This window comes from Oryctolagus cuniculus, chromosome 21 (assembly GCF_964237555.1).
Source record: "Oryctolagus cuniculus chromosome 21, mOryCun1.1, whole genome shotgun sequence".
Lineage (NCBI taxonomy): Eukaryota > Metazoa > Chordata > Mammalia > Lagomorpha > Leporidae > Oryctolagus > Oryctolagus cuniculus.
Genome location: NC_091452.1, coordinates 6,276,208 through 6,299,348, shown reverse-complemented (window position 1 = coordinate 6,299,348; position 23,141 = coordinate 6,276,208). Strand labels below are relative to the sequence as shown.

At 65.3% G+C, this 23,141-nt stretch overlaps 2 protein-coding genes across 8 annotated transcripts in view; one reads left to right on the top strand and one right to left on the bottom strand.

Moving 5' to 3' along the window:
• Positions 1-45: 45 nt before the first annotated feature.
• Positions 46-3,022, top strand: ARL6IP4 (ARF like GTPase 6 interacting protein 4). Of its 3 annotated transcripts, none has more exons than XM_070066118.1 (6): positions 320-852; positions 1,147-1,313; positions 2,070-2,372; positions 2,452-2,569; positions 2,700-2,769; positions 2,851-3,022. In XM_070066118.1, the coding sequence occupies exons 2-6, from the start codon at positions 1,157-1,159 to the stop codon at positions 2,905-2,907; spliced, it is 705 nt and encodes a 234-aa protein (XP_069922219.1). In that variant the 5' UTR covers positions 320-852; positions 1,147-1,156; the 3' UTR covers positions 2,908-3,022. The 3 variants fall into 3 exon arrangements, 2 of the variants coding, with proteins under 2 accessions (XP_069922219.1, XP_051684547.2); XM_051828587.2 differs by having other exon boundaries at positions 322-909; XR_011385255.1 differs by lacking the exons at positions 2,452-2,569; positions 2,700-2,769; positions 2,851-3,022 and having other exon boundaries at positions 46-909; positions 2,155-2,249.
• A 466-nt stretch (positions 3,023-3,488) lies between these two features.
• PITPNM2 (phosphatidylinositol transfer protein membrane associated 2) overlaps positions 3,489-23,141 on the bottom strand; it is a 41,031-nt gene continuing 21,378 nt past the window's right edge. The window contains exons 6-25 of one of the 5 annotated variants that reach the window (XM_051828579.2): positions 22,565-22,660; positions 19,158-19,262; positions 18,927-18,997; positions 16,292-16,539; positions 15,733-15,922; positions 15,478-15,597; positions 14,459-14,700; positions 13,831-14,009; positions 11,807-11,977; positions 11,121-11,270; positions 10,105-10,269; positions 9,549-9,710; positions 8,615-8,763; positions 8,223-8,339; positions 7,511-7,627; positions 7,281-7,429; positions 7,039-7,188; positions 6,539-6,722; positions 6,325-6,453; positions 3,489-6,238 (exon numbers count right to left, since the gene is read on the bottom strand). In XM_051828579.2, coding sequence (XP_051684539.2) covers positions 5,915-6,238; positions 6,325-6,453; positions 6,539-6,722; positions 7,039-7,188; positions 7,281-7,429; positions 7,511-7,627; positions 8,223-8,339; positions 8,615-8,763; positions 9,549-9,710; positions 10,105-10,269; positions 11,121-11,270; positions 11,807-11,977; positions 13,831-14,009; positions 14,459-14,700; positions 15,478-15,597; positions 15,733-15,922; positions 16,292-16,539; positions 18,927-18,997; positions 19,158-19,262; positions 22,565-22,660 — 3,218 coding nt within the window. In that variant the 3' untranslated portion in view covers positions 3,489-5,914. Of the gene's footprint in view, positions 6,239-6,324; positions 6,454-6,538; positions 6,723-7,038; positions 7,189-7,280; positions 7,430-7,510; positions 7,628-8,222; positions 8,340-8,614; positions 8,764-9,548; positions 9,711-10,104; positions 10,270-11,120; positions 11,271-11,806; positions 11,978-13,830; positions 14,010-14,458; positions 14,701-15,477; positions 15,598-15,732; positions 15,923-16,291; positions 16,540-18,492; positions 18,653-18,926; positions 18,998-19,157; positions 19,263-22,564; positions 22,661-23,141 lie in introns of those variants that run through there. The other 4 variants (XM_051828581.2, XM_051828580.2, XM_051828582.2 and 1 more) reach the window with 4 other exon arrangements.

Here is a 23,141-nt window from a genome sequence, read left to right as displayed (position 1 = left end):
GCAGCCTCCGGGTCGTTCCTTGGGCAGCCTGGTGCGGGATGGTGCGGGAGGGCCCTCGCGGGGCGGGGCGGGGCGGGGAGCGGCTGGGCAGAGATGCGGTTTGCAGGCAAGTCCGGCCTCGCCAGGCCCGGCAGGGGCTCCGGTAGCTGCGTGATGGGGCGCGCGGGAGGGCAGCTGCCTCCCCAGCCCTGCACGTGCGGGTCAGCCGTGGGCGCTCGGGCTGAGCTCGCACCCTGGCTCTGCCGCGGGGCCCGGGAGGCTGGGGCGGGGCGCGGGGGCCCGGGGCGCGGGGGCGCAGGGCGCACCCACCCAGCCTCGGCGCCTTCGCTTTCCTCGAGTCGTGGGGACGCAGCGAGCGAGCCGTTTACCAAGCGCTCGGCCCCCGTCCGCTCTGGGCACGGACTCGAAAGCCCGAGTTCCGTCCGCACAGCGCAGAGCCCCGCCGGCGCCGAGCCTGGGGCCTCCCCTCGCGCCACGCTGGGGTCCCGCCGGGCCCTGACGGGGCGACCGCGGGCGTCCCAGTCCGACGGAGCGGGCGGCAGGGCCACCTGCTCCCCTGGCCCTCGCGGGGACGGAGCTGCGGCGAAGGCCGGCGTGCGGGGCCCGACCCTGCCCCCGCCCGCACTCGGCAGCCGGGAGCCCCCAGCTCGCCGCCGCGGAAGGTGGGCGCGCCTCGGGCGGAACCTGCGTCTCCAGGACCGAAGGCAGCGGGGCGTCGCTTCCCGGCCGGACGGCCTCCCTGCGCACCGCCCGGGCCGGAAGCGGCGGCGGCGCGGGGCGGGACGGCCGCTCGGACTGTTGAGCTGGGACCGGGACTGCCCTGGACCATCTTCAGGCTCGGACGGCGCGGCGGTGAGGGCAGGCGAGGGCGTGGGCGGAGGTGGTCTCCGGACGTCCCTCGCGGCTGAGGTACGCGGCGGTTCCCTGGGCGCCCAGCCCGCTGCGCAGGCGTGCGGCGTCTGGCTGGGGGCGGGCCCTTAAAGGGGCCGCTTCGCGGAACCCGGGGGTCGGAGAAGCCGGGGTCCCAGAGGTTGCGGGGTCGTGATGGGTGCTGGGTACTGGGCGCCCCGCGGAGCCGCCCGCCGAGCCCTGCCTTCGGGCCAGGCCCAGGGGAGCTGCGGGCTAGGCGCCGTCTCCCCTTCGCAGCGCGCGCGCGATGGCTCACGTCGGCTCCCGCAAGCGCTCGAGGAGTCGCAGTCACTCCCGGGGGCGAGGGAAGAAAAAGCGGAGGAAGAACAGTAGGGACGCCTCGAGGAACTGCTCGGCCTCCGGGTCCCAAGGTCGCAAGGCCGGCTCCGCTTGCTTGGCGGCGGGTGAGGACCGTGCGGGTAGGGGCCGGCCGGGCCGGCTTCGGGGGTCCCGCAGCGGGGAAGCGGGAAGGAGGCGCAGCCTGCACGGAAAGACCCCGCCGGGCCTGGAGGCCTGGAAGGGAGCGCGCTGCCCTGCCCTCTGCAGCCGGGCCTGCGCTGCACCCCGCTCCCTGGCGGCCGGGGGTCTCACCCTGCGCTCTGCAGCTGGGCCCGCGCTGCTCCCCGCTCCCTGGGCGGCCGGGGGTCTCACCCTGCGCTCTGCAGCCGGGCCTGCGCTGCACCCCGCTCCCTGGCGGCCGGGGGTCTCACCCTGCGCTCTGCAGCTGGGCCCGCGCTGCTCCCCGCTCCCTGGGCGGCCGGGGGTCTCGCCCTGCGCTCTGCAGCCGGGCCTGCGCTGCACCCCGCTCCCTGGCGGCCGGGGGTCTCGCCCTGCGCTCTGCGGCCGGTCTGCGCTGCTCCCTGGCTCCCTGGGCGACGGGTGTCTCGCCCTGCGCTCTGCAGTTGGGCCCGCTCCCTGGGCGGCCGGGGGTCTCACCCTGTGCTCTGCAGCTGGGCCGGCTCCCTGGGCAGCCGGGGGTCTCACCCTGCGCTCTGCAGCTGGGCCTACTCCCTGGGTGGCCGGGGGTCTCACCCTGCGCTCTGCAGCCGGCCCGAGCTGCTCCCTGGGCGGCCGGGGGGGGGGGGGGTGTCTCGCCCTGCAGCGCCCCAGCCTGCCGCAGGCCAGGGCAAGGATGGTTTTCTTCTCCCCTCCTGGCCCAGCCTCGCCTCCCCCCGGTGTCACAGAGCGGAGCAAGCACAAGGCCCTGCGGAGAGCGTGCTGCAGCTCCCCCTCCTCCTCTTCCAGCTCCTCCAGCCCCGCGTCCTCCTCCTCGTCCTCCTCCTCCTCCTCCTCCTCGAGCAGGGGCCGCAAGAAGCGGGGAAAGCACAGGCACAAGAAAAGGAAGAAGAGGAAGAAGAGGAGGAAGCTGAGGGAGAAGGCGGAGGCGCAGCCGCCCGAGGCGCTGCCGGGCCCCTCTCTGGACCAGTGGCACCGATCCGCCGGAGACGGGGGTGGTGGCCCAGGTACTGAGCGGCCCAGCCTTGCAGGAGGGAGAGGACCCCTCCCCGGGGCCGCCCCCCACCGCCCTCGTCTCCCTTCCAGCGCTGACGGACGCGCAGAAGTCCCGCATCCAGGCCATGAAGCCCATGACCAAGGAGGAGTGGGACGCGCGGCAGAGCGTCATCCGCAGGGTAGTGGACCCCGAGACCGGCCGCACCAGGTAGGGGCCGCCCGGCCACGCCCCAGGGGGCAGGGGCGGTGAGAGCGCCAGGCACCCGCTGCGTGAGGTGCGTGCGGGGGCCTGGGCCTGGAGCCCTGCTCCGGCTGACCCGACACCCGCCCGCCCCCAGGCTCATTAAGGGAGACGGCGAGGTCCTGGAGGAAATCGTCACCAAAGAGCGACACCGAGAGATCAACAAGGTTGGTGCTGCCCCCCCCCCCCGCCTCCAGTCCCACCCCCACCCCCGCTCTGACCCCCTCCCTGTGTGCTCTTTTCCCCAGCAAGCCACCCGGGGGGACGGCCTGGCCTTCCAGATGCGAGCCGGGCTGCTTCCCTGAGGCCCCGGCTGGCGCAGGGCCGTGGACGGTGCCCGGATGGGCAGCCCCGCCGGGTGCAGGACTGGAGGAGGGGTCCCTTACCCCCACACCCCCACATTAAACGCATCCTGGCTAACTTCCTGTGCTGTTGCTTTCTGTGCTGGGTTGGTGGGGAGGGCACCCCTGACTTCCAGGGAAAACAGGGACGCCAGGATCCCTGGTGGGGTTTTGGGGTGTCCCCACCCCACCACCTCTGCCCTGCTCAACCGTGAGTCAGCCCACCTGGAGTAGACCCTGACACCCCACCCCCAGCCCCGCGGAATCCAGGCTGACTCGCGGAGTCACTCAGGCCTGGGAGAAACTGCCCCCTGTGCCGTGCGTACTCGGCAGTGGAAGTGGTTGGGAGCCCAGGTGGGAGTCACCGGCGCCCGTCCCCACGGGTCACTGCGGATTTAAGCCATGTCTGTGCCTGGGAAGGTGCTCCAAGGGGGCCAGGCCCACGCGAGCGTGGTGGACGGCCCCTCCCCCCAGGGCTGCAGTGCTGGGCCGGCCGCAGCCGCCCCCTCCCGGCCACTCCCACCCCGGAGTGAAGAGACGAGAAGGAAGCCTTCCTGCTTCTTTAATCTGTAACAGACGACGACGCCGTCTACAGAGCACACTCAGGCCCACAGTGCAGGGACAGCGAGGTGGGAGGAGGCAGGACCCGCACGCACGCGCACACGCGCACACACGCACACAGCCCAGACACCGATGGCACAGGACAGATGGGAGGGGCCCAGCTGTGAGGCTGCAGACAGGCGGGTGGGCGGCTCGGGGGAGCCGGAGGGGGCGGTGAATGCCGACGGCCTCCTCCGAGGTCCAGGTCCTAGGAGGCGGCTGGTCAGATCGGGGGTTCAGGGCACAGGTGGGTGGGAGGGCTAAGGCTTCTACTCTAACAGGCCTGGGGCGGGTGGCAGTCGGCAAGGCCTGCCTCACCCTTTGGTTATGACTGGTCGGGCCCGGGCGCTGTGGCTCGGCACCCAACGCTGTAAACATTTTTGGTATTTTGGAAGGGCTTCGCCCTCTCTCTCTGTTTGCTTCCTCAAGAGAATGTGCCAGAAGGAATCTTCGGGGAGGCAGCAGGCAGACCTGGATACAGAAGAGACTCGCGTGGGGAGGGTGGGCTGCCCCTCACTGCCCCTCACCGGCTATGGCTGAGGGCCGCTGGGAGAGGCCCGGAGACTATTGCTGTGGTCCTTGGCATGGCTGGCGGCAGGGCGGGCAGGCAGGGAGCGCAGGGCCACGGCGCGGAGGCGGCCCCAGGCACAGGTCGGGCCCCCTGCTCGCAGGGCCCCCCGCACCGAGGCCTCCCGGCCTTTATTGCAGGCGGGCTGAGACTTGCAGGTGCTTCTCTGGATGGCTGGTCACCGAGGCGGCAGGCGACACGGGTGACGTGGGAGGACGGGGGGAGGCACTGGCCGCGGGCCCCTGGCGGGGCTGTGATTGTCGGGCCAGCGACTTCCTGCCCGGGAGCAGAAGGGCTGTATATTGCACTTTGACTGCAACAGTTACATGGAAACTTGGTCCATAAAATAGTCCTTGCTTTATACAGAACTCCTGGAACAACAAAACGCTACATGAATACGAGTGAACCCTGAAGGCCCCTCCTCTGCACAGACTCCACAGCTTTCCCTCTGTGTAGACCCGGCCCTCGGGCTGTACATACCCACACATGGGGAGAGCCTAAAACCCCTCCGGGCACACCCCGGCCCAGCCCCTGGGACCCTGAAGGTGGATCCGGGTTGGTGGCAGCTTATCTTCTCGGTGGGGACAGCCCGGCCAGGGGCCAGGTGGGCCTCTCCCACCTCAGGGAGGGTGCAGCGGCCGTGAGCCGGGTGCTGGGGAAGGGGAGGGCGGATGCTGAGGCCCGGCCTGCAGGATGGCGCGGCGCTGGCTGGGGGCAGATGGAGCCCGGCTGCCCGCCCCCGGGCTAATGAAGCCAGCCGTGGCTTCTCAGCTTCGGCATCGAAACGGAACTGGCGATAAAAAGACCTAAGTATGTGCCCACCCACCCAGAGTAGAAACCCAGTGGAGTTACAGGGGTTGGGTGAGGCGAGGGAGTCCACACCCCGCTGAGTGGGGCAGGGCCCAGGACCCAGAGCCAGGCTGGACTCCGTCACAGTGCTGGGTGTTTCAATGTGGAGGGGCTGCGCTTGGTACTGAAAGAGTTAAGAAAAGGGAGCAGCCAAGGATCGCTCATTTAAAAAAACCTCATAGAAATCAGACCGAGAAGTAGAAAGGCGGTAGAAACGCGGGCGGGAGGGCAGGGAGTGGAAGAGGAGGGTGGACCTGGCCGGGCCCTGTGGCCTGAGGCTGGGCTGCTCGGGAGCCCGCTTCCCCCGGCGTGTACCCGGGCCAGGCCTGCTGCTGGCCTGGGCTCCTGGTGGGGCAGGCGCACAGGTGGCTGGGCCCGGGCTGCATAAATTAAGATATGGCCTTTCTCTCCTGCTCGCACGCGGTCTGTGGCACGGGAGCCTTCTGTGTGGCAGTAGGTCCTGGGTCAGCAAACACCGAATTCTCATGCACGGCCAGACGTCTAACCAGAGATGGGACTGAGTCTCCGCTCCCAGAATTCAGTGCAAAGCCAGTGAGGTTGAACAGCTGAGGAAGTCGACTCCACGAGAAGCAGGCTGCACCCCTGCTGGAGCTGCTACTGGGTGTCGGGGAGCTGGGGGAGGCTGAGTCACAGCCGGGGCGGCGGCGGGCTGGAGCCGGGCCCACGCCTGGCGCCAGGATGCTGCAGCCCAGTGCAGGGCAGAAGGTCCAGGAGCACCTCCCAGGCCTGTCTTGAGTGGGGAGTCCTGGTCCCTGGTCATCCTGCCGCTGGCTGGCCTCGAGCCCCGAGGACACGAGGCAGGGCGGGGAGGATGGTGTGGTGCGGCCTGTGTCCTGCGCGGGGCCCGGGGGCGGGCTCCCAGGTCGCGTCTGTGCCCGTCTCCTGGCGGGCTGTGTAGCACCATGGAGACCACAGCGCCTCATTGACGATGCCCTACTTGGGGCCCACAGCTGTCCCCGGCTCAAGCCGGCCGGCCATGGTGCGGCCCCAGCAGCTGGCCGCCATGCTCATGCTGCGCTGGCCCCGCTGGTCACTGTCCGCCTGGCTCTGGGTCCTCTCGTGCCGGTGGCCGGCCCCGCTGGGCTGGGCCGAGATGGTGCGTAGCAGGTGGTTCCGGGACCGCAGGAAGTCACCCTGGCCGGGCAGGCCGAAGCTTCCCTTGCGTAGGGCCATGCGGGTGGCCGTGTTGCGGGCGGGCCGTGCCCGGTGGTTGTACTTGAGCTGGGCCAGGTGGGCTGCGTAGCCGTCGGTGATGAACTGCGGGGGCAGTGAGCAGGGCTGCCGCGGGCGGCCGGGACCCTGCAGCCGCCCGCCTGCGCCCGGCCCGCACCGCGCCCACTCACCTGGCACTGCTGCTGCAGCTTCTTGGTGGGCCGGCCCACGATGTAGATCTGCATGGGCGACAGGCTGATGGAGCTGTAGACCGCCACGTCCTTCGTGGAGCCGTAGGCCGCGTGCACGCGCAGGTGCAGCTGTGGGCGAGACCCGCGTAGGCACAGGCACGCCCCCCGCCCCCCACCGCCCCGCCCGCCGCCCCGCCCCTCCCCCAGACCCCACCTCAGAGATGAGCAGCTTCAGGAAGTTGGCCTTGTGCCGCAGCGGGTCGTGCACCAGGCCGTCGCAGAAGGACACCACGCCGTGGGGGAAGTTGTGCTGGGCCAGCCACGCCACCACGCGCTGCTTCTGCATGTCGGGCCGGCCCGTGACGTAGATGATGAGGTAGCCCAGGTCCTGCCAGTGCCTGCGGGTGAGCGGTGGGCTTGGGTGTCTCGTGGGCCTCCCCCGCTCCGTGGGAGAGTGTCTCTGACCGTGCTCAGGCAGTGACGGCGGCAACGTCAAACCCTTAAAGGGCCTCCCTTGAGGCTGGGCCGGGGTTCCCTCTGCGGGGCTCTAACCAGCCTCATCCTCCAGGCGAGGGGAACCCGGCTCCAGAGGTAGTGGGGCTATGCCAAGTGTTCCCTGCTGGGCACCCCAGGTCCTCCCCGACCTGGTCTGCAGGAGCTTCCTGCTCCTGAGCCCACCCACCCAAGTCCCACGGTGCCATTAAGGCCACTCACCGCACCACATCCACGGCCCCGGCCCGCACTTTGGGGTCACTGCCCATGATGGACACGCTGGCAGCAAAGGAGCCATCGATACTGAAGACGACAAACTCCGTGCCCTTGGGCAGCACGGTGATGTAGCTGTCGGCAAAGGTGTGGTCCCCCCTGGCCAGCAGGGGCCTGTTAGTCAGAACCAACCACAGCTCCTCCTCCTCCTGCCCAGGGAGCCCAGCCCTGTGGCCCGGCGAGGCGCCTACCTGACCACCATCTTGATGGGGTAGACGCCCACTCCCAGGCGGTGCGTCTCGGGGATAGTGTAGGAGACACGCCCGCTGCTGTTGGTCACCAGCGTGTCCAGGTACAGCCACTCGCCCGACGGTGGCTGCGTCATGATGTGCACGTCCACCTGGGGGCCCCGGGCAGGCCGGTCATGGGCTGTGCCCCAGCCAGAGGGAGGCAGGGGCTCCCTGGGGCCCTATGCTCCTACCTTCTCCCCCGTCAGGGTGACCATGTCCAGGGGCCCATACATGAACCGGCCGGTCACCACCTGCGGGCCGTCCTCGTTGGCGACGGCGTCGTTGATCCGGTGGTTGGCTGCCACGTTCTGGGGAGGGGAGGGGGACGGTTGGGTGAGGGCTGGGCTGGGAGGCAGCTGGGGCCTCCGGGCTTAGCTCAAGCTCCGGTGGGCCTGAAGGGAGAGGCGGGCCCAGACCCAGGCAGTGCCAGCCACGCGAGAAGTGACGAAGCTTTGCTATGCTTTCCTGTCTGCAAGATAGGCCAAACAGCATCACCCTCAAGGTCCGTGCGGGGGCCACAGCCAGCCTGCGTCCCTGGACTCAGGGTTCCAAAGCTGTAACTGGGGTGAGGTGGGGGTTCCTGTGCAGGTTAAACGGGACAGCATGGCTTTGTGGCAGTCAGTTAAGCCACTGCTTGTGACGCCGGCATCCCATATCAGAGTGCTGGTTCAAGTCCTAGCTGTCCACTCCCAATCCTGCTCTGTGCGAGTGGCCCAAGTACGTGGGCCCCTGCCACCCATGTGGGAGACCAGGATGGAGTTCCTGGCTCCTGGCCCCAACCACTGTGGCCACTTGGGGAGTGAACGGCGGATGAAGGCTCTCTCTCTTACTTTGCCTTTCAGAGAGAGAAGACTAGAGCACACGGGACAGCGGCAGTGGTGCCTGGCCACGGAGGACCCTCACCCGCAGCTTCACGTGGGTCCTCCTGCGCTGCCACTTCTCTCTGGGCTTTGAGGGGGTGAAGACGGACACCTCCTTGCCATCCAGCTCCAAGACACTGGAGTTGTCATGCCTCATGACCTGGGGAGAGGCAGAGGCTGGGGGGCAGGCACAAAGGGCCCCACGGCCCTAGGAGCTGGCAGCAGGAACCTGTGGGTCCTGGGGAGCACCACGCAAGCCCCCCACCCCAATACCCCAGTCTGAACTCATTCCAGCACAAGGACTCCCCCGTCAGGCTCACTATGAGGTGGGCCCTCCACCGCCCCCTCATCCATGGGACGAGGCCGAGACACCGGCGCTGTCACTCAGAACCGTCTGGTGAGGCTCAGGGGGCCTGGGCAGCAGGACCCCGGTACCTGTCTCAGCAGGAAGGAGACCACGTCTGTTGACTCCCAGTAGCTGGCGTGGAAGAGGTGGGGCAGGGCCACCGTGGGGAAGGCCGTGAGGGCGTCGGGGCAGTACAGGGCGTAGTCGATCCGCTTCTGGCCCCACCACTTTGCAGCAACTGCCAGGAGGGGGGCTGTGACTGTGCTGGGCAGCCCCTGGCAGGCCCCCGGCCGAGGGTCACCTGGCCTCTCAGGCCGGCTCCACCCGAGGCCCCTCCCTCCAGCGGCAGCCAAAGCGAAGCTTCTCCCAGGCAGGTGGCAGAGGGGAGCAGAGGTGTGGGCTGAGGCCACCAAGGAGTGTGAGGCAAGGGAGCGACGTGCGGGGTCCGGGGGCAGGAGCTGCTCCTGTCCTGCCACAGCTCTCCCTGGGTCTCCCCTGTCCCACCTGTCTGAACCTCCAGGCACAGCCCAGGGCCCTCCCCAGCACGTGGGCCGCCCCCACAAGCCCTGGATGTAGCAGGGTGGGTGATGACGCTCAGGGCTGGGGTTGGGGGGCTGGTGCTGGCCATTAGTCCCGCCTCTGTACTCAGGGCCAGGTGACCCCAACACCAGACAAGGCTGTGGAGTGCCCTGCCTGGTGACCACACTCAGCAGGTGCCAGCAAGTGCCGCACATCTCACTGGTCCTGGCTCCCCAGCTTCTGCCTGTAGCCCGGGTGTTGGGGACCCCTGGAACCTCGTTGGTCCTCGCACTGCCTCATTCCAGTTCTGCAGTGGTCCTGGTCCCCAGCCAACCGCAAGCACTCCCCCGTCCTCCCTGGTGTCCAGTCCCCAGCCCAAGTCTCCAGCTCCCTGCTGGTCAGTGGGGGTTTGAGTGGCAGGGACTGGCGGGGACACGGTGAGGCGTGCTTGGCAGCAGTGAGTGACCCAAGTGAGGGGGGGGGCGTGCGAGTGGAGGCTGGTACCTTCTCTGATGTCCAACTCAGGGAGGCTAGGGGCCCTCTCCAGGCTGGGGCTGGCCCACCTGGCCCGAGGACGGGGCCTAGGAGGGGTGGGGGGTGGAGGGGGCAGGGCGAGCAGGGACAGGCGCCTGATGCTGGGGGTGTGGCTGAGCGACACAGGGGCCTCTGGGAAGCAAGAACAAGTAGGGATGGCTCAGCCACGCTGAGGGTCACCAAGCTGTCCCACCTGCTCTGCTGGGGGCCTCTCCAAGGGGAAGGACACAGCTGTCAGGCTCTGGCAGGGCCCTAGGACCGCAGCTGCGGGCCCCAGCACAGGGGGACTGAGGGCCGGCCCTGGGCTCTGCCTCTGCTGCTGGAGGCTTCTGAGTGGGGCGGACCAAGCAGCACGAGGGGCCAGGCCGGCTCCTGGAGCCTGGGCGCCGTGAACACTGACGTAGTTCTCTACTCACTGGATGCCAGGAGCAGCCCGCCCCAGCATGGCCGCGCTCTCCAGACGCGGCCGCCTGTCCTGCTGAGACCGCGGCAGGAGCGCAGGGGCCGAGGAGGGCACTGCACTCACTCTGGGCGATGCTGGACGCTGTGTAGCTCTCGGCCATGCCCGACACCTGGCTGGCAATGCTGATCTCGCTGGCCCGCCGGAAGCCACGACCTGCAGGGGCTGTGCCGGGCGAGGAGGGGGCCGCGTGCTCTTGGAAGACTGTGTTGTGGGCCTGGAGTGCATCCGCTGCAGTGGACAGGGACCAAGGCCAAGGTGAGTCAGGCCCAGCCCAGCCCAGCCTCCAGCAGTGGGGGTGGGGGGTGGGGGGGAGGCCAGCGTGCACCTAGACTGGGAGGGGCTGTGCCAGGGCCACGGGAGCACAAGACTGAGAGCTGAGGCGGGGGAGGGGAGGACGGACAGAAGGGCACAGACAAAGGGCACGGAGGCGAGGTACTGGGCTCCCAAACCCTGGCCACCGTCTTCTACACTCAGCTCTTCAGCTAAGCCCTGGCAGCCCCACTTGCACCAGGGTCTCACGACCACAGCCCAGGGCAGCAGTGCTGGCCCCATCCTGAGTTTGAGGGTGCTGACCACAGGGGCCTGAGGCAGCCCCAGGGGCCCCTCACTCACACGCCACGTGGGGTGGTCCCAGTAGGCGCCGAGAGCTCCAGCCGGCCTCTTCAGGCCAGAATGAGGGCAGGACAGAGCTTGTCCTGGGAGGGTGGCTGGGGCTGGAGCAGCCACATCTGGACGGGGTGCTGCAGGGTCTGGTGGTCCTCGGGGAGGGAAGCAGCACGACCAGGTGCAGGGTGGGACCAGGCTGGCTCACGGCTTACCCCGCTTCTTGTCTGCCCCGCCAGCCTCACCGCGGAGGAGGGCCCCCGTCACTGACACTGCGTGGCCCGTCCCTAGGGTGCTGTGCCAACCGTCTCTTTGGGGCCCCAGTGGCACCAAGGCCAACTCCTTGGGACCTGCCTGCCTAGGTCACCGTCCTCACCACCAAGGTCCCCCCAGCTCCAGTGGCCAAGGCGGGCGTGTGTGTACGGGGGGGTCCCTGAGCCAACAAAGCAGTTGTCACACGAGTGGGGGTTACACACACTCAGCACAGCCCGGGCTCTGGCGGGGCCCGTCTTGCCAGGTGAGCGCGGGAACAGGGATACTGGTTTCCAGGAAGCCATCCCCATGGGGGAGAGGGGGCAGGGGGCCGCCCTCCAGGACCAGCTCGGGGTTTCTCTGCACGGTGTCGACTAGAGGCAGGCGGGAGAGAACAGAGGACAAGAACAGACACTCCTGTGGGCTGTCTCACAGGTACGACATGGACGCGGGCTCCTCGAGGACCAGGACACACACACGCGGGGTGGGGTGGCTGCAGGGAGGCCCTCGCCCACGCTCCAGCCCGGACCCGCTGGCTTCACGGACTCTGCTGCGTCCCCATCGCTGGGCCAGCGCCTGCCACAGCGGGCCCCCATTCAGAGAGGGTCCCTCCTGGGCGTCTTAGCTCTGTTTCTGCTGGATGGAGGCTGGGGCAGTTGTGGGGAAGGGGGCTAGTGTGGTCCTGTTCTCCCATAAACCCAGGCGCCCGGGGTGAGGGCCTGCCCTGTGCTCTCTGAAAGGCGGGAACACGATGATGCACCCGCACCCATGCCCCGTGTCCCGCCCACTTAGGGAAGAGCCAGGGCTTGGGCCACACCGCTGGGGCCACCTCTGGCCTGCAGAATGGAGGGGTGGCCTCAGCTCCCCCTCCCCCCGGGGAGCCGGGGCCAGGGGTCCGCAGTCCGTTTACCCAGCAGCGTGGAGCAGCCGTCCCCCAGCGGGTAGCGCTGGTAGCGGGGGATGCTGAAGGGTGGCAGGGCGTGGAACCGGCGCTCCAGCAGCGGCTCCAGCCGGGAGGCTGACGGGTCCGCAGGGTGGAAGAGGTTGTAGACCTGCTGGCAGGCTGGCCGCAGCTGGAAGACTGGGCGGGGAGGGGTCGCCAGCTCAGAGCTCGGCCCTGAGGGGGCGGCCAGGGGTCTGTTTGGGTCATTGTCTCTGTAACAAGCAGGACGTTCCTTTTAAGGAGTCGTAATATTCTACTGTAAAGGAAGTGCTTTAAGGCGCCTCCTGGGAAGCCCCCTTCCAGCCCGGAGTCCTGCGATCCCCTCCCTCCACTGTTGCTCTGCGCATCTTGTGGGCGCCGCCCACACCTGTGCTGGTAACTGCTCCTGGCTTGGGGGCAGTCTTCCCGTCTGTAAAATGGGACTGCTGTTCACACAGCATCATGGAGTTAGGGAATCATATGGATGCCAGAGCGTTGGGAACGCACTTCCCATTCTGCACTTCATTACGCCTCATTTTTATTTACCCATTTATTTATACTTGAGAGAGAGACAGAGACAGAGACAGAGGGAGAATAAGCGCTCCCATCTTCTGCTGTGCTTCTCGAATGTCCCCAACAACCAAGGCTGGTCTGGGCCAAAGCCAGGAGCTGGCGAGTCCACCCAGGTGGCAGGGACCCAAGCACTTGCGTCGCCACTCACTGCCTGCCAGGGTGCACATTCGCAGGAAGCTGGAGTCACGGGTGCTGCAGGGGGCTGGTGTTGTGCTACAGCAGGTTAAGCTGCCACCTGGGATGCTGGCATCCCATGGGAGTGCCGGTTCAAATCCCAGCTGCTCCACTTCCTATCCAGCTCCCTGCCGATGTGCCTGGGAAAGCAGCTGTGCTTGGCCCAACTGCTTGGGTCGCTGCCACACACATGGGAGACCTGGATGGGATTCTGGGTGCCCGGCTTTCGCCTGGACCAGCCCCAGCCATTGTGACCCCTGAGGAGTGAATGGGCAGATTTACCATCTCCATTTCTCTCTCTCTCAACCCCCCCCCCCCAACTCTGCCTTTTAAACAAATGAAGACATCTTAAAAAAAAAAAACGTGGAGCCGGGCACTGCATGCAGGCCCTCCTCCACAGGGCGCAGCACCCTTTGTTTTCCCCCTTAACAGAGGATGCGTGGAGTTTGGGGCCTTCCACTGTTTGTCTGCAAGAGACTCCTTCCCCTGGGGACGGTGTTGAAGTTGGTCCTGGACGTCCATGATCTCAATGCACTTCAGTGCCGGTGCCCCTGGGTGGGAATCTCTGCGGGTTGTTCAGGGGTTGTCAGGAAGCAGGACCGTCCGACCATCTTGGTAGCAGCAAATGCCACACTGCCCCTGGGGGCTGCTCCCCTTTGCACCGGGTGTGAGCTTGCCTGGCCGCTGGGGAGAGCCACAGCTCCCCCTTCTGGACGGTGCCGCGCCTCCAGGTGTGGAGGGGCAAGGGCACGGGGTCCTAGTCTGGGGCCACCACTCACCCGCTCTCGGCGAGCGTCTAAGTCTCTCCAGGTCTCAGTTCCTCCTCTCTAACCAGAGTCCTGTGAGGATCGTGGGGACCCCAGAGGTGCAGGGCAGGAATGCCCACCCTGATGGGCTCTGGTGGGGCCCAGCCCACAGAACCACCTCCCTTCCATGCAGGCTGTGAGCAGCTGGGTGTTGGCCCCTCATTGTACCCAGGAGGCTTTGGGGCTCTGTGCACACACATCTCACCCAGGGGAAGGACTCGGGCCTGGGAAACTGGGTCTGTGCCCATGTGACCTCCGGACCCCAGCGTCCTGTCTATGGAAGGACCCTCTGCTCCCAGGAGATGAAGTGACAGGTGTCAGGGACTGAGCTGCCGGGCCAGGAGCAGAGGAGAGAAGCCAGGAAGCCAGCTCTGGAAGGCCTGGGGTGTGACCACAGCTCCGCAACAGGGATCTACTGAGATGACCCTGCCCAGCTCAGGTATGCCACAGGGCTCTTACCGTCCAGGGCAGGGATGACTGTCTTCCTCAAGGCCAGGACCAGCCCCAGCGGGCACCCGAAGAGGAAGAGGTCAGCGATCTCAAAGTCGAACTTGCCCAGGGTCCCCGTGCTGTCCAGCATGGTGGAGCTGCTTGAGCGGCGGGCACTGGGCTCGCTCCTCAGCACGCTGGCGTGGAGGCTGCAATGGGGACGCCCAAGGTCACACCAGCAGCCTCCTTGGGGTCGGCCTTTCCCCAGCCTCAGGAAGGAGGGGCTGGGCCTGGGGCAGCTGCCCAGCACCTGCCAGGACACTTTCGGGGACAATGGGTCCCAATCTCTCTAGGATGCCTACTGCCTTGGGACAGCCCTGACCCAGGCTATGCTGCCCCGGGTCAGTCCCCCCCCGCAACTCCGCTACAACCCACCCCACCCACAGGACAACCTGGCTCAAGATGACCATTGGTACGTATGAGACAATGGCCCCCGAAAGCCATCTCCTGGCCCGGTCCTCACGTGGGCAGCTGGCCTGTGGGGAGTGAAGGAGCCCCCTGACTTCCTTGGCTCTGAGCCGTCTGCCCTCTGGGGTCTCCTTCCGCCCCTGGAGTGGGCCCCGGGGTCGGCGCCCCCAGCCCTGCCAGCCCTGCCCACCTGGACAGGAAGGCCTGGTGCTGCTGGATGGTGTCCAGCTCATAGGTGGACGAGTCGCTCCTCTTGCGGGGCAGCTGTTTCTTGGGGTCCTCAGTGCCGTTGCTGCGAGGGATGTCGATGTTGCTGCGGCTCAGGTGTCGACTGCTCTCCAGGCTGGAGCCGCCGCCGCCGCCGCTGCCACCACCGCTGCCGGAGCAGTGCGCCGTGCTCACCAGGCCAGCCGGGGACAGCAGGTCCGCGTCCTGGAACAGCCCCACGGAGGCTCACTGCCAGGTGGCCACGGGCCTGGCCCCTTCCCGAGTGTCCTGGAAGCTGCCTCCTTTCTGACTCCAGGCCCAGCTGGTGCACCCAAGCCAGAGGGGAAGCCCTTGTCCCCTGCTGACTCCAGCCCACTGGCCAGTCCTATCAGCCCTCACTCCTGGCCTGACTGGCCACCAAAGGGCACTGGGCAGCGCAAGGACTCAGGGCCTTCCCTCCCTGCTGGGAAGTGGGCAGGGTCCTCTGGTCCTGCCTCTCAGGACTGGAGCCTCTCTGGTGCTGACCCTGGTTCACAGCGCAGGAAGCTGTCTGCACTCCTGAGCTCGGCCGGGCTACTGTTGGTCACCTGCCCCCATACAACCTCTGCCCTTCCTGTCTTTATTTAGGGGGTGGGGGAAGGGATTCTGAGAAACTCATGCAGTTGCCTCAGGCCTGGGGGACACCCCTACAGTGTCCTCAACCACATGAGCCAGCCACCCTCCACTCCCCTATGCCCCTTCCCCTTGAACCTCTCCTGTCCTAGACAGGAGCTACTCGGGGAGAGGCTGGGACGCAGACAGCGTCGATGAGCAAACGGAGCTCAGCTGGGCAGTGTCCAGGTCAGCTCGCCGCAGGGTCTCTGTTGGGCACCGTGGTCAGGCAGAGCAGGGGGTGGAGTGATGGTCCGATGCCCGCACAGCACATGGGGCAGCTGCTCTGTGTGGTATACGGGAGACTGCAGGCCTCGGTGGAGGTCTGGGGTCAAAGGAGGGCCTGGGTACCTGCACGCTGGCCACGCTGCCCCGGCGGCTGCTGCTCTGGCTCTCAGACACCGGCTGGTTGCTGTAGCATAAGGCATCGAACGCCAGGACACCCCCAACGCAGTCCCCAATCAGGCAGACCTACAAGTAGGGAAGGCCCAGAGATCCGAGCGTCTGTCCTACTGGCGGGGCATGAGCAGGGCCGGGCTGGCCCCTGGGCCTCAGGTCAGCCCCCGCCCCCACCACGACCTTCCCCTCCCCCATTCCACAACTCACTTGCCCATTGAAGGTCACACCCTCCTGGGACTTGATGAAGTCCCCGTAGGCCAGGTTAGCCCGCTGAATCACTGTGGCAACCGCCTCCTGGTACTGGGGTGAGGAAGTGGCCAGCAGGGGCAGGGCGGCCAGGGGGATGTGGTCCTGGCTGCTGGACAGACAGCCCTCGTCGTGGCTGTAGGGGCTGAGACTGGGGGTGAAGGTCCAGTCAGGAGAGCGTGGATGACCTTGGCTCAGCCCAAAGGGCTCCCTCCCTGGTCTGGGCAGCAGGGCACACAGAGCCGCCTGTCCCCAGATCTCGGCTGGAGACTCAGGCCAGGCCCGGGGCAGGCTCTCAGGAACAGGCCCTTCCAGGGAGGCCTGCATCTCAGAGGCAGGTCAGCATCGCCGCGTTACGGACTCGGAATCTGAGGCTCAGCTGCCCACTTGGGTTTTGCTGCCTCTGGGCAGAGGGGGCCAGGTGGCAGGTCTGGATATTGGGGGAGGGGTCCCAACACTGGATGGAAACCCACTGGCTGCTCAGGGCAAAGGCGGGCGCCAGTGAACAAACAGCACTCACTTGGAGACGAGGGCGAAGGCGTCCGAGCAGACGGGTGGGCAGGGCACCAGGCGGATGGCCAGGTGGCCCAGGGCGCTGGGGTAGTGCACGCGCATGACCGTGTCGAACACGGTGGCGATGGTGTTGGCGTCGCCCTGCTTGGAGCTGGGGTCCCCGGCACCCGTGTCCAGGATGGTGCCCCCGTGCAGCACCAGCAGCAGCACGTGGATCTTGGAGGGTGGCGTGGCCAGCGGCTGGCTGACTTCATCCTGCAGGGGTGGGGGCGCACGTCAACTCCCAGGGCACTGTGCGCTCTGCCTTGGCCCAGACATCGGACAGCCCTGATGTCTGCTCCTCAGTTGTGGGCCTGGGGTCCAGCTGCTCCCACTCCTTCCCTAGGACCCTCGTGGGGATGGGAGCCTGGAAGAGGAGCCGGGCAAGCCAGGGTGGGGCTCCCCCTTCCCAGGGGCACAAAGGGCATGGCTGGGGGAGTCTGCTCCTCCAAAGCCGAACTCCACCTCCTGGAGGAAGCCGGGCAGCGGCTCCCGGGGCTTCTGGCTTGGAGAGGAAGCAGAGGCTCAGCCTGGCTGTGGCTCTGAGACCGGCATGCCCGAGTGGTCGGAGCAACCACAGCTCGGTGGGCAGTGACCCGGCCACTCTGCCTGTAGCAAGCTCTCTCTCCGTTGCATGTGGCCTCCTCCCCTGGCCCCCAACACCAAGGTCCCCAAAAGCAGAGACGTCCTGGCAGAGGCGGGACCCTAGCACCTCAGAGCAGGGACGGCAGCATGGGTCTGTCCATCTGATTACAGGGTCATAACGCCACCTTCTTACTGGCCAGGCCTGCTTGAGGGATCAGAGTAAGAGCCTGGACTTCCAACCGGTGCCTGGGGAACGTAACTGTTTCTTTAAATGAAGAGGTGGCGCGGAGACCCAGGACTGCTCGAGGATCACCAGGTTGCACTGAGGTCAAGCCTGACCGGCACCCAGAGCTCCTCAGCTCAGCACACGTCCTGCCAGCCAGAGCTGTGGCCCGAGCCCAGGACCTCCCCTCTCCTCCCTGGCCCTGTGCATTGGGTGTGCGATGAACTGGGGGTGGGGCAGGGCCTGAAAGGAGCCACTGGACTGCAGTGGACTCCCACTGGGGAGACAAAGCAGCTGAGGCCGTCCACAGGGCCTGTAGCAGGGACAGCTGGCCTTGACGTGCTCACTGAATAGTAGGAGGTGGGGTCAGCAGCAAGATCCAGGAGCTCACTCAGAGCTGGGAAAGGCGGGCAGGGCAGGTACAGGGCCCCGGGGCTGATGCGGTCACCAGGAAGTGCAGAGAAAGGGCCAGAGCCACAGAAGGCTTGGGGTGGGTGAGAGAGGGAGGAACCTGGGGGAACGTGGGGCATGGGACAGAGGGGAGGATGGGCAACCTCCATCCCAGGAGGGGCTGGGTCACAGGGCTTCTGGTGGAACCACCCCTGGCTCCTTACGGGGCCTGCCCACTGCTGGCTGGCCTGGGTGGGAATGAACTCACAGCCCAGGGCACGGCAGAGCCAAGCCAGGCTGGAAGAGCCAGATGCCCCCCTGGGCTAGGTGGGCGGGGGCTGCTCTGACCCAGTGAGGCGATGGGCTCGTGGAAGAGAAGTGCCTGCAGCCCTGGCAGCTGTCAGTAGCCCCTACAGCCCCAAATACAGCTTTCCTCAAGCCCCCAGAACCCCAGCGGGAACGGAGAGCGCCAGGCCACCTCTTCCTGTCTGTCTGCAAGGCCGCCCCCTTCTACAAAGCCGGGCTGGGGGCTCCGCTTCCAGGGCTGTCGCACACAAAGGGATCCCGACCCCGAGCCCGACCCCGAGCCCCAGGCCCTGTCTGCCCCTCCCCGGGGGCTGTCAGAGCTGTGTGCACTGCAGGAGGGGCAGGGGCTCTGTTAGCTGTGCCTGGCTGGCAAGTGCAACTGGAAACCAACACCTGGTAACCCTTCTCGAAAAGCCTACTTTAACAGGCCTTCAAGCAAAACCCCAGGAGGGCTGAGGCAGCACGGAAACTCCTCTTCCCCCAGGTTCCCCCGGGAGGTCCCAGGACCCCGCCTCAGGCAGCCTGTGGCCAGAGCCTGGTGAATGGAGCACGGGACAGCCCAGCCCCGGCCCCTGCCCGGGCGCAAACAGCTCTGACCCCTGCCCACGGGTGGAGGAGGAGGGGGTGTGAGCTCCGGCAAAGAACCCCTGAAGCGGACACAGGCGCTACCGAGACAGCTTTATTGGACACGGTGAGCCCTGCCCCCACCTCCCGCCAGGGCTACACCAGTTCTGCCTAAGACAACCTTCGCTTCCTCCCCTTCCGTGGGTTTCTCTTCAGGGCCAGCAGACAGGCTGAGCACAGGGTGAAGATCTTATTTTTGATCTGGAATTTACAAGTATCTCATCTTACTCTCCCATGGGCTGGGCTCAGTCAGGGTCTTCCTTGGGGACTGTTTGGGGTCCCTGCTCCCAAGGGACATGGGGGCGGGTGTTGGCAGGTGCCACAGGCCTCTCCGGGCAGCATCCTGGCCAGGCGTGGGTGTGGGGGTGCAGGTTCCAAGTTCTGCCTCTGTAGCCCCCAGGGACCGTTCTTCTGCCTTCTGCCCCCTGCCCCCTCTCCTGGCAGCTGTGGGGACCTCGGGCAGCCAGGCACCCACCTCGATGATGTTCAGCTGTTCCACACTGGAGGCCACCCTGAACTCAGGGCCACTCTGGCGGTATAGGCCATCTGCAATGCAGAAGTCCTGCTGTGAGCTGTGGCTGCAGCCGGGCGGCCTGGGGCCAGCTGGGCTGAGGCTGTAACCAGTGAGGGGAGCTTAGGCCCAGGGTCCCCCTCCCCAGGGTCGGAAGGGAGGCGGTGTGGCCTTGCAGCTCCCAGGGCCAGTTACCCTGGTTGTCCTCCGGCTCCGGGCTCTCGATTTTGTCCATGAGGTCATTGGAACTCCACTTGGTGATATCCTTGGGGAACATTTCCTCGGAGTCAGAAAGGTCCTCTAGGGAGGAGAGAGGGGGCTTCAGCAGGGACTGGGGTCCCCCTGGACGCCCCTGTGCCCCTCCGTGCTGGGCTCTGCTCTCCCCCTTCCCTAACAGGGACTTCACCATTCCAACCACTAACGTGGCATTTAGTGCGTCCCGAAGGTTGTGCAACCTCCCAGAGTGCTTTCATCCCGGGTGGAAGCCCCAACCACCACAGCCAAGTCCTCCTTCTTGTCTCTCCCCAGCCCGGGCTACCAGGCATCAACCACTGTCCGCAGGCGTTCACCTCTTCCAGACACCGCAGGGCCAGCACCTGCAGGGGCGGGTTCCAGGAACCCCCTGACTACCCAGACCCTGCTATACAAGGCGTCCGCACACCCTCCTGCACACACTGAGTTATCTCCTTCTCTTGCATACTTACTACAATTTAAACAATACATAAATAACTGTTATACTGTGTTGGTTTTAAAACAACTATTTTGGGGGAGGGAGGGAGAGACAGAGACAGAGATATCTTCCATGCACTGGTTTACTCCTCAAATGCCTGCAATAGCCAGGACTTGGCCAGGTGGAAGCTAAGAGCTGGGAACTCAACCCAGGTTTCCCACGTGGGTGACAGGGACCCAGGGACTTGGGCCGTCACTGCTGCATCAGCTGGAAGCTGAAATAGGGGTGGCCTTGGGCCCAGGCGCTCGGATATGGGATCCCAAGTGGCATTTTTTTTTTAAATATTTTTTTGACAGGCAGAGTGGACAGTGAGAGAGAAGACAGAGAGAAAGGTTTTCCTTTTTCCATTGGTTCACCCCCCAATGACTGCTGTGGCCGGCGCATTGCGCTGATCCGTAGCCAGGAGCCAGGTGCTTCTCCTGGTCTCCCATGCGGGTGCAGGGCCCACGAACCTGGGCCATCCTCCACTGCACTCCCGGGCCACAGCAGAGAGCTGGACTGGAAGAGGGGCAACCGGGGCAGAATCCGGCGCCCCAACTGGGACTAGAACCTGGGATGCCAGCGCTGCAGGCAGAGGATTAGCCTAGTGAGCTGCAGCACTGGCCCCAAGTGGCATCTTAACCACTTACTATGCTGTATTGTTTGGGGACTAATGACAAGAAAAAAGTCTGTACATGTTTCACACAAACACAATTTTCCCCCCAAATATTTTCTATCTGTTGTTGGGGGCACCATGGAACCTGAGGAGCCTGTGGGGCGCGGGCTGTGGGTGGGATCACATGACGTGGGCACGAGCCAGGGCTGTGTTCCTTTTCATGGCTGAACCATGCTGTGTTGTGAGCACAGATTACTTCACTCGGTGGCTGATGATCCTGATTTTTTTTTTTTTTTTTAATACAGAGCTCTCTGCTGGTTTATTTCCCAGATGCCTGCAATGCCTGGGCTGGGCCAAAGCTGGGAGCCCAGAACTCAGCGCAGGTTTGCCCTGTGTGTGGCAGGACTCAGCTACTTGAGCCGGCACTGCTGCCTCCCAGTGTCGGCATCAGCAGAAGCCAGAGCCGGGACGTGAGCGCAGGGGCTCTGAGAACTGGTGTCTTAACTAAGAGGTCAGAGGCTGCCCCCGCGATGTCCACGGACGTGCAGCCTAGTGAGAAACGCTGCAGCAGGACTCGTTCTGCTCTTCTGGAACTTCCACCCAGAACCCCAGGGCCGGGGCAGCTGTCCAGCGCAGGCACGGGCCGGCCCTCCTCCTGCCGGGGACCAGCCCTGGCCACTTTTCCCAGCTCACTGCTGCTCTGGCACCTCCAGCTTTGCTGTCTCCTCTAACAGCTTCCTCTACGTGAATGTCTGTTTTCCTCTTGTCAGGAACACAGAGCAGCTGGGCGGGGTGGGGCAGCACCCTCAGCAAGGCCCCCGGAGTGGAGGTGGGCTCAGGAAATGCCTGCTGCCCATTCCAGCGGCTCCGGGCCCAGGGTCAAAACAGGCACCTTCCTTCTGGCTGGACCCAGACTCCCCAAGTCCCTTCCCATTAGGGCCAGCTGGCCAGTGAGCTAACATGCCAGCTGGCCAGTGAGCTAACATGCCAGCTGTGTGTGGCTCCTCAGTCCCCCAAGCCATGCAGGGAGTGGCACAAGAGGCCTCTGGGCCAGTCCCCCCCCAACCCCCCCATGAGTCCTCATTCCTTTATCTTTTAAAAATTATTTGTATATTTATTTGAGTGCACAGACACACAGAAAATGAGAGCTTGCATCCACTGGTTCACTCCCCTAAATGCCCACGATGTCCCAGCAGGAGCTGGGAACACATTACAGGTCTCTCACAGGAGTGGCAGGAGCCATTACTCACTGCTGCCTTCAAGGGTGTGCACTAGCAGGAGGCTGGAGTCAGATGTCAGAGCCAAAAACCGAACCTGGGTACTATGATGTGGGACACGAGCGTCCTAACCCCCAGGGTAAACACCCGCTTCCCTGTCCTTTTCTGGGTCCTGGTGGGTGACCTGGGGCTGGCTCAGCCACCAGTCCACAGAGGGACCGTTTCCCCAGGCTCGCCTGCTAGCCCTCCAACGTGCGAGTGTGCTGTTCACAGTGCAACCCACCACGCCGTGTGATCCTGCGACTGACTGGGGGCTGGCGGGAGGGAAGTGGAAGCTCTATAATTTTTCTGTTTATTGCATTTTCAGAAGCAGCTACATAGATGCACGATAATTTAATCAATAAAAAATATTAGAGGGCCAGCATGCAGAGGGTTAAGCTGCCGCCTGCGACGCCAGCATGCCATGTGAATACTGGTTTGAGTCCCGGCTGCTCCACTTCTGATCCAGCTCACTGCTAATGTACCTGGGAAAGCATCGGAAGATGGCCTGAGTGACTGGGCCCTGCCACCCACGTGGGAGGCCCAGATGGAGTCCCCGGCTCCTGGCTTGGGCCAGGCCCAGCCATGGCTGCTGAGACTACTTGGAGAGTGAACCAGTGGACGGAAGATCTCTCTTTCTCTCTCCCTGTCTCTCTCTGCAACTCTCTGCCTTTTAAATAAATAAATCTTTTTAAAAGAAAGTTTTTTCCTAACTTTTTTTTTTAGTTAGAAATTTATGGAAATACACTCACGTACGGAACATAGTCCTGAGCTGTGTCTTTTTCTTAGGGATTTCAAGCGCCAGCCCCCACCTGCCAGGCCCACAGCACGTTCTGACATCTGGGTAGGTGGGCCTGAGGCTGCCTCCGGTGATTTGTCTCTTCCTTTGGGCCCCCCACCCCGACACCACACTGTCCCCGGGGAACCGTACAGGTACAGGAAGCAGGAACAGCGGGCAGCAGGCGAATCCCACCTCAACCCACATCCCCCTCTGCCCAGGACTCGGGGGTCGGCCACCTACCGTGGGCGTCGAAGAACTCGTCGTCCGAGCTCTCGTCCGAGTCCCTGGCGATGCTCTGCATCCTCCACTCCGAGATGCTGTGATGAGAAGGACTCGCTGGAAGACAGAGCCCCAGGCTGACCACCGAGGCTGGAGGGAAGAGCTGGTGCCGTGCCTGGCCACCGGAGGCAGGGACGTGTGGCAAAAACCCGCAGGCCGAGACAGGCAGCCGGAAGCTGCTCTGGGAGCCAGGAAGGCTCCAAAGAGAATGAGGCGGAGTCGTGAGGGGAGGCGCTGCCAGGGCTCACTGTGGAGGGAGCTCCTGCGTCTCTGGAAGTGGCCCCCTCCCATCCCATCCACCTGGGGTGTGTGGTCACGGGAGAAGCCAGGGCAGGAGGGGTAGCAGGCCTAAGTCTGGGATGTGCACTAAGCTGGTCCTGAGTTCACTCCTGGGCCTGACCATGAGAAATCTCTTCAACTCGGCCATGGCTGAGTGGACGGGCAGGCACAGCACTGCAGGGCCAGGGAGGCAGGGAGACAGGTCCTAGGGCACCCAGCTGGCTGGGAAAGCTGGCCTGGCTGCTGGCCCTGGCTTGGC

Excerpts from the sequence above, each read along its gene's own strand:
- ARL6IP4 (XM_070066118.1), top strand. The coding sequence starts at position 1,157 with ATGGCTCACGTCGGCTCCCGCAAGCGCTCGAGGAGTCGCAGTCACTCC. Across the intron at positions 1,314-2,069 it reads CTCCGCTTGCTTGGCGGCGG|CCTCGCCTCCCCCCGGTGTC; the intron begins GTGAGGACCGTG and ends CTCCTGGCCCAG. Across the intron at positions 2,770-2,850 it reads GACACCGAGAGATCAACAAG|CAAGCCACCCGGGGGGACGG; the intron begins GTTGGTGCTGCC and ends TCTTTTCCCCAG.